We start from the raw sequence: 24,126 nt of genomic DNA, 5'->3' as shown, positions 1-24,126 counted from the left end.
GGGAAACAAAGCCTTTCAAATAAAAACTAGAGTTCGCTCTCATTTTCTTTCTAATCATGGTTCAAAAAGGCAATTAACATCAGTTTAAATGAGATTCTACTAGTAATTTTTAAATAGTATATTCCAAATTATTAGTAAATTAAATTATTTATAATACATTTATTTTATTCCTATTTTCAATTTAACATCTTTAGCTTACATTCTATATTATATTATCAGTACAGTAGAGCAGGAGTATGCATTTGGTAGAATGGAACATTTGGAAGATCAGAATTATGAAGTTTTAAGAGGTGGTATTCACCAAAGCTATTTAAGCCTAGACAAGCTTACATAACAGTTTGAACAGTGAGTATGTGCTTATTCATTCACGCATTCAATTATTGTAATGGCAGAACTCAATAGTCTTCAACCTGGCAACACATTAGCATCTTCTGGGCTATTTTGTTTTTTAAAAGTTCAATATGTTAGGTCCCTAGTGGCTTAGTTGGCTGATCATCCAACTATTGATTTCGGCTCAGATCATGATCCCAGGGTTGTGGAATCGAGCTCTGCATTGGGTTTAAGATTAATATTCCTGCTCTCCCTTTGCCCCTCTCCCCTGCTTATGCTCTCTCATGCTCTCTATAAAAAAATAATTAATTAATTAATTAAAAATTCAATATGGCTTATCTCCAGTTTACAGAGGTAGGTCAAAATAGACTACTTTGTGCATTTAAATGAATGCAGAGGACATGGAGGGGGAGAGCAGGAAACTTAATCATTTCATGATCAAGACAAGCCAAGTACAGGTTAGAATCTGAGCTAGTTTCACCCTGGCAGGCTATGCACAGGAAACAGCAGTGTGCACCTTGATAATAATACCCCTTAAAATATCTATGTCTTGGGTCACATATCTCCTCTGGAACATTTGCCTTCTACTCCTGGAAAAGTCAATGGACTTTCTCTCTACTTTAACCCTTGTTCTTTTTTCCTTATGGAATATTCTCCTTCGGCCCCTCCTCCACTTTGCTTATTAAAATCCTACCTATCTTGGGGCGCCTGGGTGGGTCAGTGGGTTAAACATCTAATCTTGATTTCAGCTTAGGTCATGATGTCTTAGTTTGTGAGGTCTAGCCCTATGACAGGGTCTGCGCTGACAGAGTGAAACCTGCTTGGGATTCTCTCTCTCTCTGCCACTCTCCCACTCATGCTCTCTTTCTCTCTCTCTCTCTCTCTCTTTCAAAAATAAATAAGTAAAGCATTTAAAAAATCTTACCTGTCTTTCCAAACTCCATTAAATCACCTTCTCCAAGAAGTCTATCACTTAGTTATGTAAGCATAGCTGTGTTATTTATACTCCAGTTGGGATATTTATCATATCAGACCTGCAGTCTCTAAATGGGAAGAGAAAAGTGCATTCAAAAGGGGCCTACCAAAATCAGTGTTGGAGTAAGAGTGGCAACGGAAAGGAGCTTCAGGATATGTTTCCAATTGCACATGCCTCATGGAGATTCCAACATTCCTGTGCACTGTCTCTCCACGTGAGAACCATTGCATATTATAAGATATTGTTATTGAAATGCTTTGCACATATGAAAGCTATGGACCCTGACAAGAAGTTGAGAACTATTAATGATGTCACTACAAAAATATTTACCGAGGCCTACTATATGCAAAACAAAAGCTGGTAGGTTTTTCCGGAGAGCAGAATTCATGGGATATTCAGCTTTAGATCTCCAGTTCTGCCCAAGGCCAGGTAAACACTTGGTCAGTGTTGGGTACAGGAGAATTGACTCCATTTTATAAAACTCTGATTTTAGTGGTGAGTCCTTATAAGTGAAATGACATTACCCACTATTTTGTACCATATATTTTTTGTTAGCCAAAATATATAGAAAGAGAAAAAACCAACTGATAAATGGACAAAGGGAGAACTAAACGTTGGGGTATTCCCCAAAAGTCTATTGCACAATATCTATATTTGCTATGTTTTCAGACACCCAAAAACTATTCACTTGCTCTAATTTTACTTTGTGCAATATGAGTAATATCTGCAGAAATTCACAGGAATGTTATATTCACAGGAAAACTCTGGAATAAACAGTGTGACAATAGAAATTTTGGGAGTAGATGGGGCACCTGGGTGGCTCAGTCGGTTAAGCGTCCAACTTCAGCTCAGGTCATGATCTCATGGTACGTGAGTTCGAGCCCCGCGTCGGGCTCTGTGCTGACAGCTAGCTCAGAGCCTGGAGCCTGTATCAGATTCTGTGTCTCTCTCCCTCTCTGACCCTACCCTGCTCAAGCTGTCTCTCTCTCTCAGAAATAAATTAAAAAAAAAAAAAGAAAATTTTGGGAGTAGAGAAAATGGTGATGAGGAAGAAGGTAGTAGGTTGGATGTTGCAGTGTTGAGCAGAAGTGATGGGGACAGAATAAGATTGAGGACATGGGCAGGAAGTAGAGAACAGCTCTCAGAGACAGTTCTGTCTTCTAGGTTCTACTCTTCTCTAGCAAGTGTAACCAGAATTTGTAACCAGAACTTTAGGGTTGCACAGTCCTCACACTAAGAGACATTCAAGACTTTGTCATATTCTCCCACTAATTCCAAATTCCAAGCACATTGAAAGCTTTGTTGTCTTAACATAATAGCTCTGAGCAAAAGATAAATCTCTTTGTCCCACTCTCCTCTGTTCTGTCTCCATAGCCTTCAGTCTTATATTCCTCTGGATTCACGACCTCAACTCTTCTCTTTTCCCTCTCTGCCACTAAATTCCCCTCAGTTGCACAGAACAGTTTTGCTCTGGCCTCAAATTAACCCATTCAACAAAACAGAAGGCTGACTATTGGTCTAAATTGATATCTACAGTTCTGCACACATGCCTAGACATGTCTGGAATGATCATGGTTCAGTTAGAAGTTTCAACTTCATTAGCATTTCTATCAAAAGTTTTATTTCCTATCACAATTAGGACATTTTTTAAAAACTTAATCCCTGTATCTATGCATTCCTTTGTAATAAGCTGATCATCATATGAGTTACTAATAAGTTAAATATTTTCTTACTTTTGCACATTTTATAACTTACTTGAAATGTATTGAACATATGATAATATTTTAGTCAAACAGGATTATTTAAAATCACATTTTGCTAGATAAATTCATAGGTTTCTCAACAGGAAACAAAAAGTTATCCAAAATAAGTCTTTTAATATTGCTTGAAAAATTAAAGCACAAAACTGAAAAATATTCCCACCAGAAATAAAGGAAATATGTTTAAATGATGGGAAAGTATTAAAATTTTTAAAAGATCAAATTTACATTATGATTAACATGACATTTTAATACATTGCAATAGGTTCATTAATTAAACCTTATATATTGTTATTTGGATTTGAAATATCTTAAAATACACACTTATCAGTGTGTATGGGAAGTGATTTTTGTAATCATGTTGGTGTTAATGCTAAACAGAATGCAGATTCCTTTCGTACTAAGTACACACTTATTTGCAAGGCGATATACTAAGTTCTTTTATTTTTAAATTTTTGATGTTATTTATTTTTTTTGAGAGAGAGGGAGAGAGAAAGAGAGGCAGATCTCAAGTGGGGGAGGGACAGAGAGAGAGACACAGAATCTGAAGCAGGCTCCAGGCTCTGAACTGTCAGCACAAAGTTCGATGTGGGGCTCGAACCTACAAACCAGGAGATCATGACCTGAACTGAAGTCGAATGCTTAATGGACTGAGCCACTCAGGTGCCCCAATATACTGAGTTCTGTTATGGTCTCCATCCTATTAAATCAGCCAAACAGCCCTATGATTTAGGTACTATCACCATTTTACCAATGTGAAAGCTGACGTGTCTGTTGAAGGGCATGTAAGTTATCCAAATTACAGGTTTGTACACATATTACATATGAATCTTCCTCATTCCTTTTCACAGTTTCATTTAATACAGAGAAGATATCAAGATAGCAGTAAATCCAGAAAGAAGTAACAACTTTTTATAAAAACTTACCCCAGTAATAGCATAATTTTAATCTCAACACAGCTGATCCCATGAGCTTTCAAATGTGCACTTACATCCCATAGACATTTTTATTTTAAAATGTTGAAAATTATGAACTTGGGAGTGGAATTTTACACTGTGTATTTATCTTCCCATGGGTCATTTATACATTTATTACAGCAACCTCACAAGGTAGGAATTGTACTCTGATAACACTGTGGCTCAGAGAACTTAAGTTGTCTAAATCCATACAATTAGTCTTCGAAAAGACTGGGATTTGTGCCGCGTTCATCTAAACTCAAAGCCAGTAACCTCTGGATAGTTTCTAGATCATCATCTAGCAGCTGGTTGTGACAGGTTGGTTTATTTACATTTTCTAAATTTTCTTACATAGCAGAAGTCTTGCCTAACCTGTTTGTTTGTTTTTTCTTTTTAGTGTTTTTATTTATTAGAGAAAGAGAGATAGCGTGAGCAAGGGAGGGTCAGAGAGAGAGGGAGATACAGAATCTGAAGCAGACTCCAGGCTCTGAGCTAGCTGTCAGCACAGAGCCTGATGCGGGGCTCGAACCCATGAACCATGAGATAATGACCTGAGCCGAAGTTGGACGCTTAACCGACTGAGCCATCCAGGCGCCCCCCAACCTGTTTGTTGATACAGAAACTGTAACTGCAGCAGAACTTAGGAGCACTTTAAGTGATATTGTTCAAGTATGTGTGAGCTCCCCCCTAGTATTTACATGGGCAATGGAAGTTAGAAGGAAAGTGGAAGGAGCAGGCTTACACCCCTAGTGATTTTGAGCTGGCTCAGGGACGATGAAGAAGTGGTTTCCCTGGGTGCTGTGATGACGACAAGCAGAGGGGAGGTGTGTATTGGTAGGAGCACAAGTAGTATGATGTGCTCTTTACTCAGTTTAGAAATGAAGCTGATATATCTTGGGGCAACTTTGAGATTTTATCCATAGTTGGATGTAATCAGGAAATAATAAATTATTTCCAGAAGGTTCCACTGATCTTCTCCATCCAAGGCATGGCTCTTGTTCTTTCTGATGGTCCTTAATGAGAATTACAAAGCATTTGTTTCTTTTTCTTTCTTGAGCATTATTTCATTGTTATGCTTAAAATTTTCAGCTAATTCTGTCTTTACCATCATTTTAGTTGGATCACTAAGAACTTAAGGACATATATTGATTTAAACACAAAGTTTATGCTACATTTATATACAAATGAAGAAATATAAGTAAGTCCTATGTCAGTATCTTTCTTTCAGTATATGTTTTCCATGTACAATATTCTTTTTCTTAAAAATATATTTCTATAATTCTCCTAAACTAGAGATATAGTCAATATAAAGTCTTATAAATAGTAAAGAGAAGAAACTTAACCTCCAATGAGTTAAGAATTGCTTTGAAACCCATATTCAGCCAAAAATGTCTTCCTGTACTTTGCCATGTTTATGAGCTTACCAAATGCTTCTGAGTTAAGGAAATTACTTATGATATTTATATTAAATTAAAAAAACGTAGGATTAGATTGAGCATGACTATAGCTTATGAGATACACACATAATAAAAGTTTAATAATTTTCTCAATGCTTTCTCATTAGATTAAGGAATGATAGTGTGCAATTGTTCCTGAAAGTTAAGTTATAACCTACATAAGGGCAGTTGGTCCCTCTAACTCTGTATTTCTTCAAAGAACTTGATTTTTTTTGTTAGGATTATTAAAATACATTAGTAGGAAAAAGATAAAAGATAAAAGAAAGTATAGTTATATCTTTTTTTAATGTTTTAATGTTTATTTTTGAGGGAGGGAGACAGAGGGCGAGTTGGGGAGGAGAAGAGTGAGAGGTAAGACACAGAATCTGAAGCAGGCTCCAGGCTCTGAGCTGTCAAAACAGAGCCCGATGTGGGGCTTGAACTCATGAACCATAAGATCATGACCTGAGCCATAGTTGGACACTTAATGGACTGAGCCACCCAGGTACCCCTATAATTATATCTTTATTTTCAAAATAAGCCACAGATTCCATATCATTTCTTTATATAATAAGGTCCTATATCATAATACTTGTATACTACTTGTTAATAGACAATATTAATATCCTTCAAGATAACTTATTAGATTCTGAGAGTATCTACTCTAGTTGAAATCAACTAGAATTGAGCTCCCTTAGAATAATAGCTTTCTAGACAATACATCAAATGGTTAAGAAAAAAAGTTGAAATAGAAAACAAAAAAGGCATCTGGGTGGCTCAGTCGGTTGAGTGTCCAACTTCAGCTCAGGTCATGATCTCACGGTTCACAGGTTTGAGCCCCATGTTGGGGTCTGTGCTGACAGCTCAGAGCCTGGACCCTGCTTTGGATTCTTTGTCTCCCTCTCTCTGTCCTCCCCTGCTCATGTTCTGTCTGTCTGTCTCTCACTCAATAACAAATAAACATTTTTTTTTAATTTTAAAAAGGATAAAAAATCATTTGAATATCACTGCTGATGAATGCAAAAACCAGAAAAGGTTTTAGGAACAAAGGTAAAATATATTGAAAATTAAGAAAAAATATATCAATTATATTTATCTTCATAATTTTTCCACAATAATTCCTACGAACATGGATAATTATAAATGCTAAGTACAATTTAATTATTCCAGCTTTTAGATAATATTGTCTTAAGATTTTTTAAATAAGCACCCTTTTTTTCAGAAGCAAAAAACAGTTCATACAAGCGTTAAGTTTTCCTGATCAGTAAACATCATTAAGTAAAACCTCATGTATGGTGGCAGCTCTAATTTGTCCAAAAGACTTGGAGATTTCAGTTCACCTGCTGGAAATCTACCTGGCCCCATGAGAGAAGAAGAATCTGTTTTTTTGCAAATTACACAAGTGACATCCCTAACTACATAAATAAAAGCTACAAATTCCTAGGTTGACCTTTCAACTGCTGTGGCTCCGCCAATGTCTTTATGCTTTCAAATAACTGTTTAAATGGCATTTATAGCATTTCTCTTTACTGAGATAATATGTTGAGTGTGAATAAATTTTGAGTATCTAACCACAAATTGTGTCATTTCTGCAATAAAGCTTATATTTTCACTTTGATGTCCCTTTTCTAAAACATCAAAAAGATAACGTGACTTCCATAAACTAACTTTATCTTTTACATTAATTGTACCATTTTTCTGAACAAATGTTTTAATAGTTTTCTGCCATTAAATAAACGTGACTGATAAAAATTTTAAGGGGCAGATATCCTAGAAAAATGTTTACATTATAGTAGGAGTGAACAGCAAGAGTAAAATGGCTTCATATACCGTTTTTGGGGGGGATTTCAGAATGACTTGTCTAATATATAATTCTATGTATCAGGTTACCCAGTTATTTCTCCCCTGAAAAATCTGTTTGTTTGTTTTTTTAAAGCTGCTCTTATATACCTTCTTTACTGTGATTCTTTAACAGTCTACTTAATGGTTAATTGACTAGTGGGAACACCCCAATAATTAGTTAGCTGAGGCTGTCCTGGTGTCTAATATTGAAGCACATCTTTTCACGAAGACATTTTTTTTATTCTTATTCTCTGCCTCTGCCTTTAGAAATAAAGGCTATCATTTACCATGAGATTTAATTTCAAAGATAAGGCATAAGCTCATACTAAGGAAACACAGAAACATAGCGGCTATTAAATAAACTATACCCAGGAAGACTGCATAGTGTACAGTTAAGATCTAGAACGCTGGGCCTAGACTATCTGTTCAATCCTTGTCCAATCGCTTGCTTGCTGTGTAACTTTGAGCAAGTTACTTAATCTGTTTCCGTTTGCCGATTTTTAACATGAGAATCACAAAAATTATGTCTATCCCAAGAGCTATTGTGAAGGTTAGATGAGTCAATACATATAAAGTATTTAGAATTTAGTGTTTTTGACAGTAATTGTTACTACTTTCCTGGGCTCACATATGTGTCTCCAAACTACATGGAGATCTTATAGAAGGCTTCCTTAAAGAAGTATATTATGGAAAAACTCTACTTGATCATAACAATTTTGGTATGAGATAAAGCTTAACTCATCAGAAAACGTACAATGGTTCAATTTCATCAATCAAGTGGATTGAGAGGCCCCTGACCACCCAGTAGGTAAAGCATGCAACCCTTGATCTCAGGATTGTGAGTTCAAGTCCCACACTGGGTATATAGATTACTTAAAATATTTTTTTAAAGATTAAGTTTGTTGATGTATGGTGAATTGATCTTGACTCTTCTATTACCTTTCCATTCTTTTTTAAAAATTTTAAAATGTTTATTTTTGAGAGACAGACACACACATAGAGCATGAGTGGGGGAGGGGGAAAGAGAGAGGAAAGCAAAGAATCTGAAGCAAACTCCACGGTCTGAGCTGTCAGTACAGAGTTCGATGTGGGGTTCGAACTCACGAGCCATGAGATCAAGACCTGAGCCAAAGTCAGACACTTAACTGACTGAGCCACCCAGGTACCCCTCACCTTTCCATTCTTAATTAATCCATCAAAATGATCTCTCCAAAGAATCGCTCAAATCCAACCAGTTTTCTGCCGGATTCAGTGAAAGAATGGAAGTGGCTTATTCTGAATGGTGGATATAGTGGCCCAATTTGAAGAGCTGAACATGAAAAACCTTTATCTAAATACTTTCTGTTGAGGATTCTTCCACCTAAAAGTTACTTGCCTTTATTTATTCTTGGTATAGAACCCTTTAAGAAAAAGTTTTTAAGTATCCTTCAGACCTAAAGACTAAAAAAAAATTTCTTTAGCTGACCCAAAAAACTTAGTTTATGGCAATTCACTTCTTTCCCAAAAGAATTTATTAACATCTTAATTTTTACACCTTAAACTATGCCTAAGTTTAGATCAATTATAGTCCAGATTCTTCAGATCTGAGTTTATTCCTTCTGGGACTCTTGCTCATGCTTTGGGTAATATAATGCTGCCTTGTTAACTATAGGAATATAGGGATTCCTTAGAATCATCCAAAAAAAAAAATTTATATCTGAATTTTTTTTACCTTTTTTACATATATTTAATTTCTATGAAGAAATTTTGAAAAATAAAAAAAAATAAAAATAATCCAATAGATCTCTTCAGATAAAGTTTAAAATATAAGCCTTCAAGAAGAAATGGTGAAAATCTTCAAGAATCTGATGTTCAAACTTCATTTCCATAACCTCTTCAAAACCCAGCCTAGGCCCATTCTTTAGCAAGACAACTGTTAATAAGTAAAATTGGAAGCATTGACTAATTTTGATTTGTATCAAGAAACTTTTGTGGAAGTAAAGTATTCAGCCCAATAAACTCATCACTCTGGACATGTGATTTATTCAGAAGGGACCTATGTTCCCATATCACCCTTCCATCTTGAGCTAGGCTTCTATAACATATGCTGAGCAAGTCTGCTGATTAAAGAAAACCCAGAGACATTGGTAAGAAATAGAAATGTCATCAAATAAAAGGAATTCAACAAAAACAAAATAATAGTTTTGGTGTTAGTAATGTAGAAATTATAGATGATTTATTTTATATTTTATTTTAAATAAATTCACCTCCATCATGAGAGTAATCCTGTTACATGAATCTTTATAGATTACAGATCACACTATTCCCCACAATCCTGGCTGAATGTTGTGGATCAATAAAGTGCTGTGTGACTAATTGCTTAAAGTGCTTTTATTTTAAAGCATGGATTTACAATTTGTAAGTGTACTTTAATAGGAACAACTTGCATTATGACCAAGAGAAGCAATTTATTCCACTCCTACTTAAAAAAAAAAAAAAAACTGTAAGTAGATGATACACTCTTCGCACATCCCTTCTAATAGCCTCTCATCATAACCAGCCTAAGTTAGACAGGAGCATGTACGTAGGAGAGGAAAAAAAGGAGCATGGGAAGGCATTTGTAAAGAACACTAGCCTTTCTCATCCCAGGTTAAAGGATAGCTGGATATGTGAGATTGATTTGTATTTTGGCTGATTTTTGAACCTTAATCAAGATAGCTACCAACTAAGCTCTCTAAGATTTATGACTTAATGCTAAATAAGATGGAGGAAAAATTATTTGTTTGGAGTTTTGGTATCCCCAATTCAACCAGTCTACAAATTTCTTTTTTTGTTTTAAATTCTTTTTTTTTCTTAAACCGTTTCTTGTCAAGTTGGTTTCCATGTAACACACAGTGCTCATCCCAACAAGTGCCCTCCTCCATGCCCATCATCCCCCTTCCCCTCTCCTCCACCCCCATCAGCCCTCAGTTTGTTCTCAGCATTCAAGAGTCTCTCATGGTTTGCCTCCCTCCCTCTCCCCACTATTTTCCCCTTCTCCTCCCCCGCGGTCCTCTTTAAATTCCTCCTAATCCACCTATATGTGCAAACATATGGTATCTGTCCTTCTCTGCCTTATTTTGCTCAGCATAACACCCTCTAGTTCCATCCATGTTGTTACACATGGCCAGATTTCTTTCTTTCTCATTGCCACGTAGTATTCCATCATATAGATAAACCATGTCTTCTTGATCCACTCGTCAGTTGATGGACACTTAGGCTCTTTCCATGTTTTGGCTATTGTTGAGAGTGCTGCTATGAACATTGGGGTACATGTGCTCCTATGCATCAGCATTCCTGTATCCCTTGGGTAAATTCCTAGCAGTGCTACTGCTGGGTCATAGGGGAGTTCTATTGTTAGTTTCCTGAGGAACCTCCACACTGTTTTCCAGAGGGGCTGTACCAGTTTACATTCCCACCAACAGTGTAGGAGGGTGCCCATTTCTCCATATCCTCGCCAGCATCTAGTCTCCTGATTTGTTCATTTTAGCCACTCTGACCAGCATGAGGTGGTATCTCAGTGCCGTTTTGATTTGTATTTCCCTGATGATGAATGACGAGCATCGTTTCATGTGTACAAGTTTCTCAAATAATATTTATAGTCTATTATCAGGGACATCTAAAGATTCCTAGAATTTTGGAATATGCATACCAACAATATTTGCCAAATATGCTCTCTGTAGCAGGTACGTACCTGCTAATAATTACGTATTAAGATTGATGCAGATTTAAGTGTTTTTTGTCTCCATGGGAAAAATGAAGAACAGAGTCAAAGGACATACACTCTCTTGACTCTTTCTTCCATAGATGGAAATTCATACATAAAGAGTCTTCTCCAGTAAAGAATTGGATCATAAACACTAAAAATTAGGAAACTTGTAATGTTTGTGGTCTTTAGGTTAGAAACAATTCATTGCTCTAGGTGTGGGTGAATACGGAGGGAAAACAGTGCAATTTTAGATCCTTAACATCTACAGTGGATGGTTGACTATAGTGTTGCAGAGTGAGGAGTCAGAAATCATCAAGACAAAAATGATAACAGAGTTTTCACTAATTTACAACTGTTGGTTTTTTAAGCATAGGTATTTCAGTCACTTATCTATGTTGAATTTTAAATTGAAATATTTCTCATTGTTCCTGGAGTCACAAATCTCTATTATTTCTCCTCCATGGGATTAGCAATAAAACATTTGATTCCTTCTTGCAGCCCTTTGCTTTGACATTCCCCAGAATATAGGATTTGGTATCTGAGTCCTTCTTAGCCTGACTCTTACTGTAGGTTTTACTGCACAGAGTGGCAGTAAAAAGAGTTTTATTTTTTAGAAAATGCTTCTCACAATTCTTACTATCAAACTATTCATCTCTGAAGAACTGATTTTTGAATCCTCATAGCTTGTCAGAGCAGGAAGATGAAAACTATCATGTTTACAGTTCTCAACTTGAACCTTTGCCATTGTATTTCTCCAAGCAACAAGGAATACTTTCACTCTCAAATCTAATAGAAACTTGCCCCTTTGGATCTGGGAGTTATCACTATGCAGCCAAACCCTTTGATTTAGTAGTGAAGTACATGACTCAGGTTGAATGCCCAGCTCTGCTCCTTAGCTGAACTGTGACCTTGAGTAATAAAAATTATTGGGAAGATTCAATGTTAAAATGTATGAAGCATTCAGCATAGTACTTGGCACAGAGTAAATACTCCTTATATGTTAACTAGTTTTTTTGCTGTTGCTGTTAATATTATTATCATTATTAATAAAATTTGTCACTTACTCATTAATTTATATTCTTTCTTATATAAATCACATATGTATTAATAAACAAATATATAACAACACATTCATGTTAGAATCTGGTTTTAACAAGAATTTTAAATTGTAATTGCTGTATTATTACCATTTGGTGATTTTGTTTCTTATCCTCTCTTTTGTTACTGGTAAGTTCCTTTTCCTTCATTTTTTTTTTTGCCCATTGTAAAGTTTTCCTCAAAATTTTTAGAACCAGAGAATTACTTATATTCCTCTTTTAATTCAGCCCATTCCCTTCATTCGGTTCTGTTTTAATTTAGTCTTAAGTAACAGAATATTAAATCAGAAGTTAAAGCCATGATTCTAAGATGTCAGAAATAAATCCTGTGAGAGAGAAATTTCAAAAATTCAAAGCCAATTATAGGATGCCTATAATCCTTACCCAACTCAAGAAAATGAAAGGGTCAGGTTGTTAATGGTTGAAAAAAGATTTGCAAGGAGAATTTCTTTTTTTTTTTTTTAATTTATTTATAGGAGAGAGAGAGAGAGACAGCGCGAGCAGGGGAGGGTCAGAGAGAGAGGGAGTCACAGACTGAACCAGGCTCCAGGCTCTGAGCTGGCAGTCAGCACAGAGCCCGACGCCGGGCTCGAACCCACGAACCGCGAGATCATGACCTGAGCGAAAGTCGGACGCTTAACCAACTAAGCCACCCGGGCGCCCCAAGGAGAATTTCTTTAATGAGCTATCTGCTTTTGGGAGAGGTGTAGAAATGCTTCCTTCTTTACCTCAATTCAAGAGAAAAGAGCTGCACCAGGACCCTCAGGGGATACTGGAAATGGAGTTTAGTTCAAACATGAGATCTAAAGGGTTAGTTGGTGATAGATCAGCCAAATGAGAGGAGGCTATGTAGGTTTCAGTCTTTCCTCAAGTAATTTATGGGAACAGCGTCTTCATGGGTGCTTCATGTAACACAAATATGGCCCACCCATATTTGGAAGGATGAAAGGACCTTAGCAGACAGAAGCTGAAGATGCAACAATAAATTTCTGGGGGGCTGTAAACATTGTAAATAACCAGAGGTTCATGTGCCCATAGCAAGGCGATGAGATGTCTCCAGCCATGGTCCCTGTCAAGGAGTCCATGAAAAGCCCATGAATGTGCTCATAGAAGAATTAGTTTTCAACACCTGCTAGGTCTAGTGAGTGTGGAGCCACTCTACAGTGGTACTGGTTGAGTAGGAGCTTGGCTTTTCCTCTCAGCCCTTTCTCTCCCTTGCTCCAGCTCAGGAGTCAAGGTGGCCAGTTGGGGAGAGTGAACCAGAAAGAAATCTCAGCAATGACCCCCCTCCCCAACACACACCATTTCTGGACTCTGCCATAGGCTCAAAGTTGGAAAGGAATCTTCTATGATCTTTGTTTGATCTTTGCTTTAAGATTGATGTGCAATATAGGAGATGAGACTTTCAGATGTTGGAGTTGAGGCTTGGGCAACTTCATGTGATCACACAATGTTTATATTATGCAAGGATAATTGCAAAAGTCATGATACTACCTGAAAATTTCATCCTGGGACAAAAGATAACTTTCCCTTTTTGAGTATGTTTTTAAAAGAGAGCAGGAGACAAATAATTTTGCTTTGTGAAAACACCCCATAAATCTTATATGCTCATTACTTTTATAATCCCAATTTAAAAATCTGTTGCAACTGAGATGACACAGTCTTACGATATATGTGAAAGGAATTACCTCAGAGATAACTGGTGTGATGCCTGTCAGATAACTGGTGTATTTGATCTAAGTTCAAATAGAACATGCCATCATATATGACTATTTCCTGAATATCAAGGTATTTTGAGTAATTTGCTCAAAATTAATTTCTGCTAATTTTACTTTATTTTTTGTATAAGACATTTTTATCTATACATTCTGCTTTACATTATTATTTGTGATAGATTCTAGGCAACCTTTCCAGAAATGTTGGTATATTTTCCATGTTAATTTTTTTTTCTTCAAGGTATATATAAATGATAAGTGACTCTGAGATTATAAATTCCATGAGTTTGTTTTGGCAGATTATGTTTTATCTTAAAAATTACTATTCTCTAATAGTCATTTGTTCAAATTCATAGCAACTAAGTAAAGGACACTGATCAGTAGAAGGATTGTTTAAAACAATGTGTTTTGATTTAAAAATATCAAGGAAAAAACATGCAAAATTTTTATGCTTGCCTTAATATATGTTTAAGCATGTCTCATGAGTTTCAGTTCTGTATTACCAGATTAAACTACAACTTCATAACGTTGTGTAGCTACTGCGAGATAACTTGCTGAACTCTTTAAATCGAAGAGTAAATTTAAAAGTGATTTAAATCTAAATCTGAAAAGAATGTGTTTGGTAACTTCAGAGAAATGTGCCATAAAATCCATTGAAAAATGGAGTCTTCAACATTTACTATTTGCTTCAGATTCCCGACTTCATGAGGTTTTTTCCACAGGCTTATTTTGTTTTCTTTCATCTGTTTGCTTGTGTTTTAGGTGAACCTGATCCTCGTAAGAACTCAGAAGATCTAGTAAATGCTGAAGAAAAACATGCTGATACACACTCATAGGTTTGAAATACATTAAAGGCTTCTGTCATTTTAAACATAAGAGGTAATTTTATTTTTTAGACAAGATATCTAATTTTCAAGATGAATGGGTTGTAGATATCACTAGAGGCAAAATTACCTTATTTCAATGCCCTCCTGGAATCTTCTAAAAAAAAAATCTCTCCTATCTTCCGAAGTAAAATCTTAAATATTTGCTTTTTCAAAGAACTTAATTTGCTCATCAATAAAAATTATACTTAGTGAGACATTTTAATCCTTTAAAATAATCTGTAGGCTGATTTCTCTTCCTGCTTCATGTAGGACATTATGGATGTTTACACTGAGTGGTAATAACAAAGCAAGTACATATTATGAAACAAACATCAATATGTGCTAAAATCTATAGGCATTTGTTTGCATCAGTATTGTTGTTGTTTTTTTGTTTTTTTTAAATTCAGCTTCTGGGGTCTGCTTCCAGGTCTGCTTTTTATCTAACAAATTATAGATTGAATTATAACTCTGGGAATGTTGCCTTGGAAATCTAAATTTTTAATAATCCCGTCTGTTGGTTATTTTGTGCACTGTAGTTGAGAACCATTGTCTTAGGCCTAATTGCAAGCTGTTAGTAGGGAAGGATGTGCATTAATAGTGGAGATGTCTTAGTGTCTCCTACAGAAAGTAAGAAACAAACCCGGTGTGGTATAAGGAGTACTGTTCTTGGAGGTGATGGCCACAATAGAGAGAATGCTACGGGTGCTATATACCAAGTCATTGAAATGTTATCAGTGGCTCCTCACATGTTGCTTTAGATATGAAAGAGTTAAACTGTGATTAGATTTTAAGATGATTTATCTCTCAGTATTCTTGAGTTGGTTGTAAGACTGTCTTCTCTTGATAACAGTTTCCTTAATACCAACTATCAAGGGTCAGGCACTGTGGTGAACATCTTACATATATTATCTCACTTAATTCTCCTAACAATTTCAGAGTTGGTGGTTGTGGTTCCTATTTTACATAGGAAGCTTGGGCAGAAATCAAGCCCACAAAGTGGCTGTTCAGCAACTAAAACCCATGTATGTCCACAGTTAACAGTTTTGACATATTGTCTCATATTAGCTATGGCAATTTCTTTTCATCCCTCCATCCAAACTATGAATTTATTACCTTTAGAGCTCACAGCTATTTCAGAAGAGTCTTTAAGTTCCAACGATATACAATGTGCCCTCAAAGTATATTTTAGGAAAAACTAAATTCAGTGGGGTATTTATAGGTGTTTTAAGTACAAAAAGTTTTTTGTTAAATAAATACCATTAGAAAACTGAGTTAAACAAAATTAAACAAGAGTCTTCTTTCCTACTAGATGACCAGTGCACACTATGTAGCTTCAAAAGAGAAAAGTTCAAAATCAGCATTTCATATGCATTTATGATATGAAACTGGAATATTTATGAACATTTTCCAAAAACTGTAGGAAACACAGATCACCAGTACATTTGTAAAACCGACTATTTAAGCTATGAAGATGTCTAAGACAAAAAAAATTATCTATACATTTCTGGCATCTCATCAGTGAAAGACTTCAGTGGGATTCAACTGGCAGTTAATGAAGTCTCTTTTTTTTTCAACTAAAAAGTCCCCAAAGCTGGAAGGACTTGAGACCCACTCAAGCTAAACAGTTGTATTTAAACTCAAGCAAGCTTTTAGACAATTTTTTTTTTCCCCTCAACACTAACTAAATCCTGTAGTTTTCATCTCAGTTGGAGAAAGCTCTGCCTTTGGTGCACAATCTGCCAGAAATCATGGCTTTGAATCGGTGAAATTTATATGTTTTCAAGAAATAGGCAGGTCTTTTATAAAGGGAAGTAACAGGAATGGTGACAACAAGTGACTATGACTTGGGCCCACTGTCTGGAAGATAAGAGCAATAGTCAGCCTTAGAAACTTCTGAAAGGGCACGGCATACCTGACCCAAAGGCTGAAGCTAGCCAGTCTTTGAGTCCAACATATTTTCACCAGGCACAAATCAGAGAACAGTGTTTCCATCGGTTAAGGGATTTTATTATGTAAAATCTTTCCATTTTTAATGTTGACTAAGAAAGTTTTGAAACACTATGTAGACCAAAATAAATATGTGTTGAAGGTCAGATTTTGCCCACAGGCTCCTAGTTTGCATATTAACCACACCTTCTTTTTGACCTATAGCTACTCTTTCACTGGCAGTCATCATGGAAAATACAGATCTTATGGAAACCTGGCTGTATCTCTGAAAGCCATTGCCTGCTGCATTCTCAGTGTGGGAGCCCCAATATGAGATACTCTCCCAAAAAAACAATTGACATCTAATTCAATGTGTACCATGATGAAACCTCATAAATCAATGTGCAACACTATACTTAGAGCAAGAAATCAACCTTTGGAAACTACTTGTCACACTGTTGTATAATTTCACCACTATTTCTAAGAGATTTCTTTTTTTTTTTTAATGTTTTATTTATTTCTAGGAGAGAGAGAGAGAGAGTGTGAGCAGGGGAGGGTCAGAGAGAGAGGGAGTGACAGACTCTGAAACAGGCTCCAGGCTGTGAGCTGGCAGTCAGCACAGAGCCCGACGCGAGGCCCAAACCCACGAACCGCGAGATCATGACCTAAGCGAAAGTCGGACACTTAACCGACTAAGCCACCCAGGCGCCCCTCTAAGAGATTTCTACCCACAAAACGATTTTGTTTTTCTTACTTTTTAAAATGATATTGTTAATTAAAGTGAATGAGATCAGAATTGGAAGTACAATGCATTGCTGCTTTATTATTTCAAAAGATTTTAAAAGGTGTTGGCATATAATTTACTATATTGTCTTCCTTGAAGAATATGTCAGAGGTTTCTGGCACTTCCAAAGCAAACCACTATCAGATTTGGTACTCACTGGGAGGGAAGTGTTCCCTCTCCCTACCAATGCCTGCTCTTTAATGTTGAGTGTACTGTCCAAGAGGTCAAAACCTAATGGGTTTTGGTCTAGATTTAGTTTGTGCATTTGCTTTGTTTGACTTCCACACTGATTTAAAATATCTTTTTGAATATCTTTAAACAGCATTTAGGCTCGTTAGTTCACCAGAGTCCTTGTGACTCTACTGGTTTTACATTCACACAGGCCCACTTGCCTGATTTATACTGCCTTCCAGGCTGTGTAGCTCCTTGAATTTGTGCCTTCTGACCCAAAGAATCCAAGTTTTTTCTGAAACTAAAGAATTAAAACACACACACACACACACACACACACACGCACACATGCACGCACACACACAGAAGAAATAACAGGAATTCCATTGGGTATAAAGCCAATATCTATTATATACTGATAAATCCTCTATTTCTGACAAGGTATATAAAGTCCAATTACCAAACAGTAATGGAAGCATGTATATGACTGAAACATGATTTTCATTTTCATTTGGATTTTATTTCAGGATAATGAGAACAGAACAAAAACATCCTAAATCCTCAACTTTCCACAAAGCTATATTCTTTTTCAGCACACACCTGGATCAGGCCATTTTAATGGACTCCTATATAAGGAACTAACAAGAAGAACATAAATTCTGAGCTAGTAACTCTGGCCAAACAAACATATTCAAAGTTGCCATTTTTCCTGGTCAGTGCTTCTGCCATTGTCTTTCCTCCAAAAGACAAGTTTGGAGGAAATGTTTTGATTGTTTTCATCCAGCTTTTTCAATCAAGTCAGAGAAATTTTTAAGACAAAAGTTGGATAGTTAAAATTGTCATCACTTTGAATGAGTAATAGTACAGGTAACTATGTGATAACACACGCAAAAGATGAGGCATTTTTAAAGTTACTTTCTTGTAATTGTTTTATGCAGAGTTCTGTAATTACAAATATTTCAAAGTTTTAAGAAAAAGAAAGCAAAACAAAATTATGGGAAAAAATTTTTTGCAGCCCTGAAGAACAGTCTATTTAGATTCTTTTAAATACATGGGAACAGCACGAGAGGTGAGGCTGTTCAGAAGCTGTGGTTGAAGTCTCATGACGGCACTGGAGCTTTACCCTGGTCCCACCACCTGATGACCACTTCATTGTAACTGTCAAGCTGGGAAACTGCAGTGAAACCTGTCCCTGGAAGCAGTGGACCAACTCTCCTCTCCTTCCGCCCCTGTGGTTTCAAAGCATGAATCCATCACCCACATGGACATCATCACAATGCAAGTCACACGTTACCTACACTCCGGGATAATGAGAACCTTCAGCCATTGTTGGAGACAGACATTAGTGCTCAGAATGGAATTTGCCTTCTGGGGTGTTGCTCCCATTAAGACACAACAAAATATATTACAGACCAAGGGATAAGTGACAAGTGTGTATGTGTCTGTACTCAAAAATCTCTATGAAAATGGAAGGCCACACTTTTCTGTAGAGGGAATGTTATTTGGTGTGACTTTATAATCTTCCTACACAGAAACGAACTGCACTATTTGAGACTCTGCTTCCTTGTCATGTTTTGCCTGAGCATGTGCAGAGCCCTTCCTTTGCTCCAAATTGAAGAACTACTTTTATTTGTTATTAGCTGACAAGAAAGGTCAAGTACAATTAGGTGTTGTAACTTTTCACTGTGCAAATACTCCGATGATTCTGAGATGAATCTGTCTTTGTGAACGGTAGAAACTGGATGGAAAAAATCAAGAGTAGCCATCAATTAAAGAATAAAGTGAAGGAGGGTCCATCCATCCTATGGGTTTTCTGTTGCACCTGCTTTATTCCTGGGTTCCACAATGCTAAGCAATATTTTAGAAATTGATAGATTCAGAAGCTTTTAAGGCTGAGTCGTGGGGTTTTATAACCCACAACTTAGGTCTCCTTTAATGTGTAAGCCATATTCTATATGCATATTAGGTATGCATCATTCTAATTTAAGATATATTTGTGCATAGACTATGTATAAAGTGCTTTTAAATGTTCTGTGAATAAGGTCCTTAATTTTTGTTTCACCTGAATCTTGTGTAGAACTGAGCTAAATAATTGAATTGTATCATAGAAATTATAATGCAATTGATATTTTAAATGTAAGCAGTACAAATTGATCTATGATTATGTGTTGGGGCAAATTTATAGATATGTACATCATGGTGACTTTTTGTCTTTTAAAAAAATGGACTTTTTATTTCTATTTATGAAGACATTATAACTACTGCTTTCAGTGTCTTTTTAAAAATAGCTATTTACCAGCTAGAAAATATTCTGCATTTAAAATAGAATCTGACTATCTGGGAAATGTAATTACTTTTGTTCTTCTTTGAGCCAGTTGTCTTTCAGAAAGCTAGAGTATCTCTCTAGGGAGAAGTAAATTGAAACATGGCTCAGTTGTCATAGGAAACTTGTCTACTTTGTTCCCATTGATACTTTAAGATCTATAGATTTGTTACTAAAAAAATAGAGAAATATAATGAATTCATCAGTGTCTGTATATGGGCTTTCACTAATTTTCCAGGTTATTTAACTTACAAAGCACTGTGACTGAATTTCTAGAGGGAGTGGAGAAAACACACTCCACTTCTTCAGAAGAATTGTCACGCTGTTGATAGGCTTTTTTCCTTTTCTAATTTACCTTCCTTTCTCCATTCCCTTCTTCCTCTCCCCTTTTCACTTCCCTTGTTCTTTTTTCCCTTCCTTCCCTCTAAGACGGCTACTAACTAGTGTGTACTGGCAAGAGTGGGTGTGGTTACCAGTGCCCAGCCCTCTGCAAACACCGGGGTTGGGTCTACCTTGAAGAAATGGTCCGGTTGATGAGTCAGGCCTATGCAGCTCAGATGTCCTACTTTGCATTTTTATCCTCAGCTCCACCACATATATCCAACAATTTCATATGCCTTTTTATTTAACCAGTAGCTCTTTTATTTAACTTTTAACTTGACAAGCTACAATTCTTGTGTTTTTATTCTGCTGTAGTTCTCTGTATTCCCTATTACATATGATTGTTAAATAAATCATACTTGAGGGAAAAATATTGTGAAACATTTGGTGTCTGATATAATTCAATTTGGTGGGACATTGAAAAGTTGGAGACATCAGAATACTGGATAGATATGAGTTTTGATATGAGTTCTGTCAGAAGATGATTTTTTCTCTTTTAAATAAATATTCATTGAACATTTATTAGTGCAGCTATTATTTGCAAGCTCCTGGCTAGATCCATGTTGCACATAGGAATCTGGAAACCTGCATCTTTTCTCTATAAATTTCATAGCTTATAGTAGAGATCATTCATACACATAAATACCCAAAATGCCACATTTAAAAGTAACCAGGTGCAAGTAAAATGCACCTGTGGATAATAAGGAGGTAAAAATTGTATCCTTCTTCAGGGCTTCTAAGAAGACAGAATAGCTTACACATGAGTTGATACTCACTTAAAAAATAATAGCAAAGCTCATGTTCATTGCCTATATTCTATGTGCAGTCTCTGTATAAACACTTAACACATATTATCTCAAATCCTCAATAATTCAGCAAACTAGGTATTGACATGCGTAAAGAAACCAAGTCTCAGAGGAACAGCCTCATGTGAGGCCATGCAGGTCCCAAGTGGCGGACTCCAGACTGTATTTGCTTCTAGGTCTCTCTGGCACCAAAGACCCCTTTTTCTTTCTACTACATCTGTGTGGGGCGGAACAGAAGCACAGTGGAAAGGAAAGCTATGTGAAGAAGAACCATGTGGATAAGGTAACGGCTGAGAATCATAAAGAAGCAAAGAGCACCAAATTAAGGTGAAGACTTAGTGTCAACTAAATGAATTAAGAGTAATTGGTAGAATACATGTCAACTCTGAGACTCTGGCTCCTCGGTGCCATCTCACTCCATTAAAACATAAAAATGTATCTAGTTGTCAGATATATGACATTTAACTGAACTTTTATTTTAAATGTGAATCCTTGATAAATTTCCATGTCATAGCAAAAAGCTTTTAAAGGCCATATTTTAATTCTGAAATATAATTTGGATAAAAACACATATCTCCTTTGGAAGCTGTGTTAAGCCTCCGGTCCTCTAATTGCTTTTCTAAATATTACAAAGCTTATCCAGCATTTAGTACAAGGCTTAAGCCATAAAGACAATATATATTTTAGAGTCAAAAAACCAAATTCCTAATAATGTTCCACATTATATACATGTTATTACTTCAGAGAGAATCCCAAATATTTAAGATACAAATCCTGTATACATGGACCAACATGTATATTTAAAGCTCCTTTTGGAGCCATTTACCTTTTAGTAACATTAATAAATTTCTATGTTATTTGCTAAACTTTTGTGATGTTTGGAGATTCCTTGGCATCTCAAGCTGATATATATTTTTTTATCTCTGATAATTAAACATTACGATTATTTAGTGTTTATTAGAGTTTATCAATACTTTCACTGTGGCATTACATTATTTTCTGACATTGTCTTTTTTAGTCCCATAAGTACTCTTTAAGGAAATGTTATCCCCAGCTGTGGGTGAGGAGTCATGGCAGGGGGTAAAATAATTTATGTAAGATCACACAGCTTATTAGGGAGGAGTCTGGATTTGAAGTAGAAGGGAGTGTGAGTCCCCAAACCATGAGGCTAGTCTGCCTCTGGTCATTTCACCCACCATACCCATTGCCTTCCTTTTCTCCCCTTTATTCCATTCTTCCTTTCATTCTGTATCCAGGTACTTGTCTTTAAAACCTACCACTTGGAGTGGGCAGAATTCCAATGACCAACAGCTGTGCTTTGGAGAAGTGTCGAATCATATATTACAGCAGAGAGGGTGCCTTTGATTTCTATAGACAGAATTATTTTTCATGCTTAATATGTGACCTTGAAAGTGTGTTCTTCAAATAATCTACTGGTGTTCAGTCTAGACCTTTGCTACTTAAAGTGTGGCCCCCACCCTCCACCTGGGAACTTGTTAGAAGTGAACGCTATCTGGCCCTATCCAGACCTACTAAACTGGAATTGGCATTTAAGAAGATAACTGGGTGATTCCTGTGCATGTCACTGAGACACTAACTAAATTTTAGGGAGATAAATCTAAATGCCCACTAAGCACTCAGATATGAGGTGGTTTTTCTCCACACTCAACAAGAGGCTCCAGAGTTCATGCTTTCAACATGGCACTACTCTCAACAGGACACCAAACCAACCCCTGAGAGGTGGCTGAACTGGACAGACCGGGAGTTCTTCCGTTGTTGAGAACCTCACTAGAGCATGATGCTCAGGCCAACTGCAGTAAAATAATCTGCTTTTATAAGCGCTGTGGCCTCACTTCTTTCTCCTCAAAGAACATTGCATTGTTGAGATCTTGACCGTCTTCCTTGTGCTCCGTATTGTGCTCAGTATTTGGCTTCTCTGCTTTCACTTCTTTTCCCTTTGTCTTTTCTGTATACTGTTAGTTTACTAAATCTCGCTAATTCATTGTTTGGAACAACCTCTGCTTCTCAGCAAAACAGTTTCTTCTCGTCTACAGTAGGGGTCAGCAAACTTTTTCTGTGGAGAATCAGACAGGGAATACTTGCTCTTTGGAGGCCACGTTCCATTAGTGTTTCTCCTCCTTTCCTTCATTCCTCATCATTTTTTCTCCTTCCTTCCCTTCCTTTCCTCTTCTTTTGTAACCCTTTAAAGATGTAAAAGTGATTCTCAGCTTGGGGGGCAGGGGACACGACACAAAAACAGGCCAGTGGCAGATCTGGCCCNGCTCCAAGATGCTCAGGAGCCCAGAGTAGAAGAATGAGATGCTTGTGCCGGCAGCAGTCACTCCCAGGGGCTGCAGCTTCCCAGGGTGGGGGTGGGGGTCCCCTGGCCAGACTGAGGACTGGGGAGATCAGCGCACAGGGCAGTCTGGGAGGGCTGGTACAGCACCGGGTCTCCACCTGCAGTGGCAGGCAGCATCGCCTGGCCGGGGCTCCTAAACCACTGGTTGCCAAGGCCCCGCCCCAGGGATGCAGAGGTAGTAGGTGTGACATGGGACCCTAGGCGATGGCATTGCTGCGGGACTGAGATCTCACTCTGAGAGTCACTGGTTTACAGGTAAACCTTTAAGTCCTTCCCCAAACACTCAGAGCCCCGCACAGTCCAACCCGACTGCCTTTGGTTCACTTCACCATTCACTGCATCCCTGGATTTCTGCTCTGCCTTTCACGTGGTGCCTCCCCTGCGAGGATCTTCGTCATCTTTATCCGTCACCCGTGCCCCCTTCCTCCAGGGGTCTGCACATTTGCCAGCTCTCCCAGGGAGCCTCTTCTTATTTCTCTGGTCGGGAGTCTCAGACTCCCCTCTAGGTGAACTCTAGACCTCGCCCCTCCCTGCCGGACTCCCGGACGCGCCTTGTCCTACACTTGCTGTCAGATTTTAAGGTCAGGATGCCCTGAGCTTTATACATGGTAGGCGTTCGGTAAATATTTGTGGAATAAATAAATATGAACTAATGAATGAAGGCAGGAAAG

At 37.1% G+C, this 24,126-nt stretch overlaps 1 protein-coding gene across 1 annotated transcript in view; it reads left to right on the top strand.

The window, feature by feature from the left end:
- PDE1A (phosphodiesterase 1A) overlaps positions 1-20,812 on the top strand; it is a 186,169-nt gene extending 165,357 nt beyond the window's left edge. The window contains exons 14-15 of the mRNA XM_077776329.1: positions 14,602-14,718; positions 18,114-20,812. Of these exons, the coding sequence (XP_077632455.1) occupies positions 14,602-14,675 (74 nt within the window). The 3' untranslated portion in view covers positions 14,676-14,718; positions 18,114-20,812. The remainder of the gene's footprint in view (positions 1-14,601; positions 14,719-18,113) is intronic.
- Positions 20,813-24,126: the final 3,314 nt, after the last annotated feature.

This window comes from Crocuta crocuta, unplaced genomic scaffold (genome assembly GCF_008692635.1).
Source record: "Crocuta crocuta isolate KB4526 unplaced genomic scaffold, BGI_CrCroc_1.0 scaffold17, whole genome shotgun sequence".
NCBI lineage: Eukaryota > Metazoa > Chordata > Mammalia > Carnivora > Hyaenidae > Crocuta > Crocuta crocuta.
Note: the sequence above shows the minus strand (reverse complement) of the source record. Positions and strands in the feature narration are given on the sequence as shown.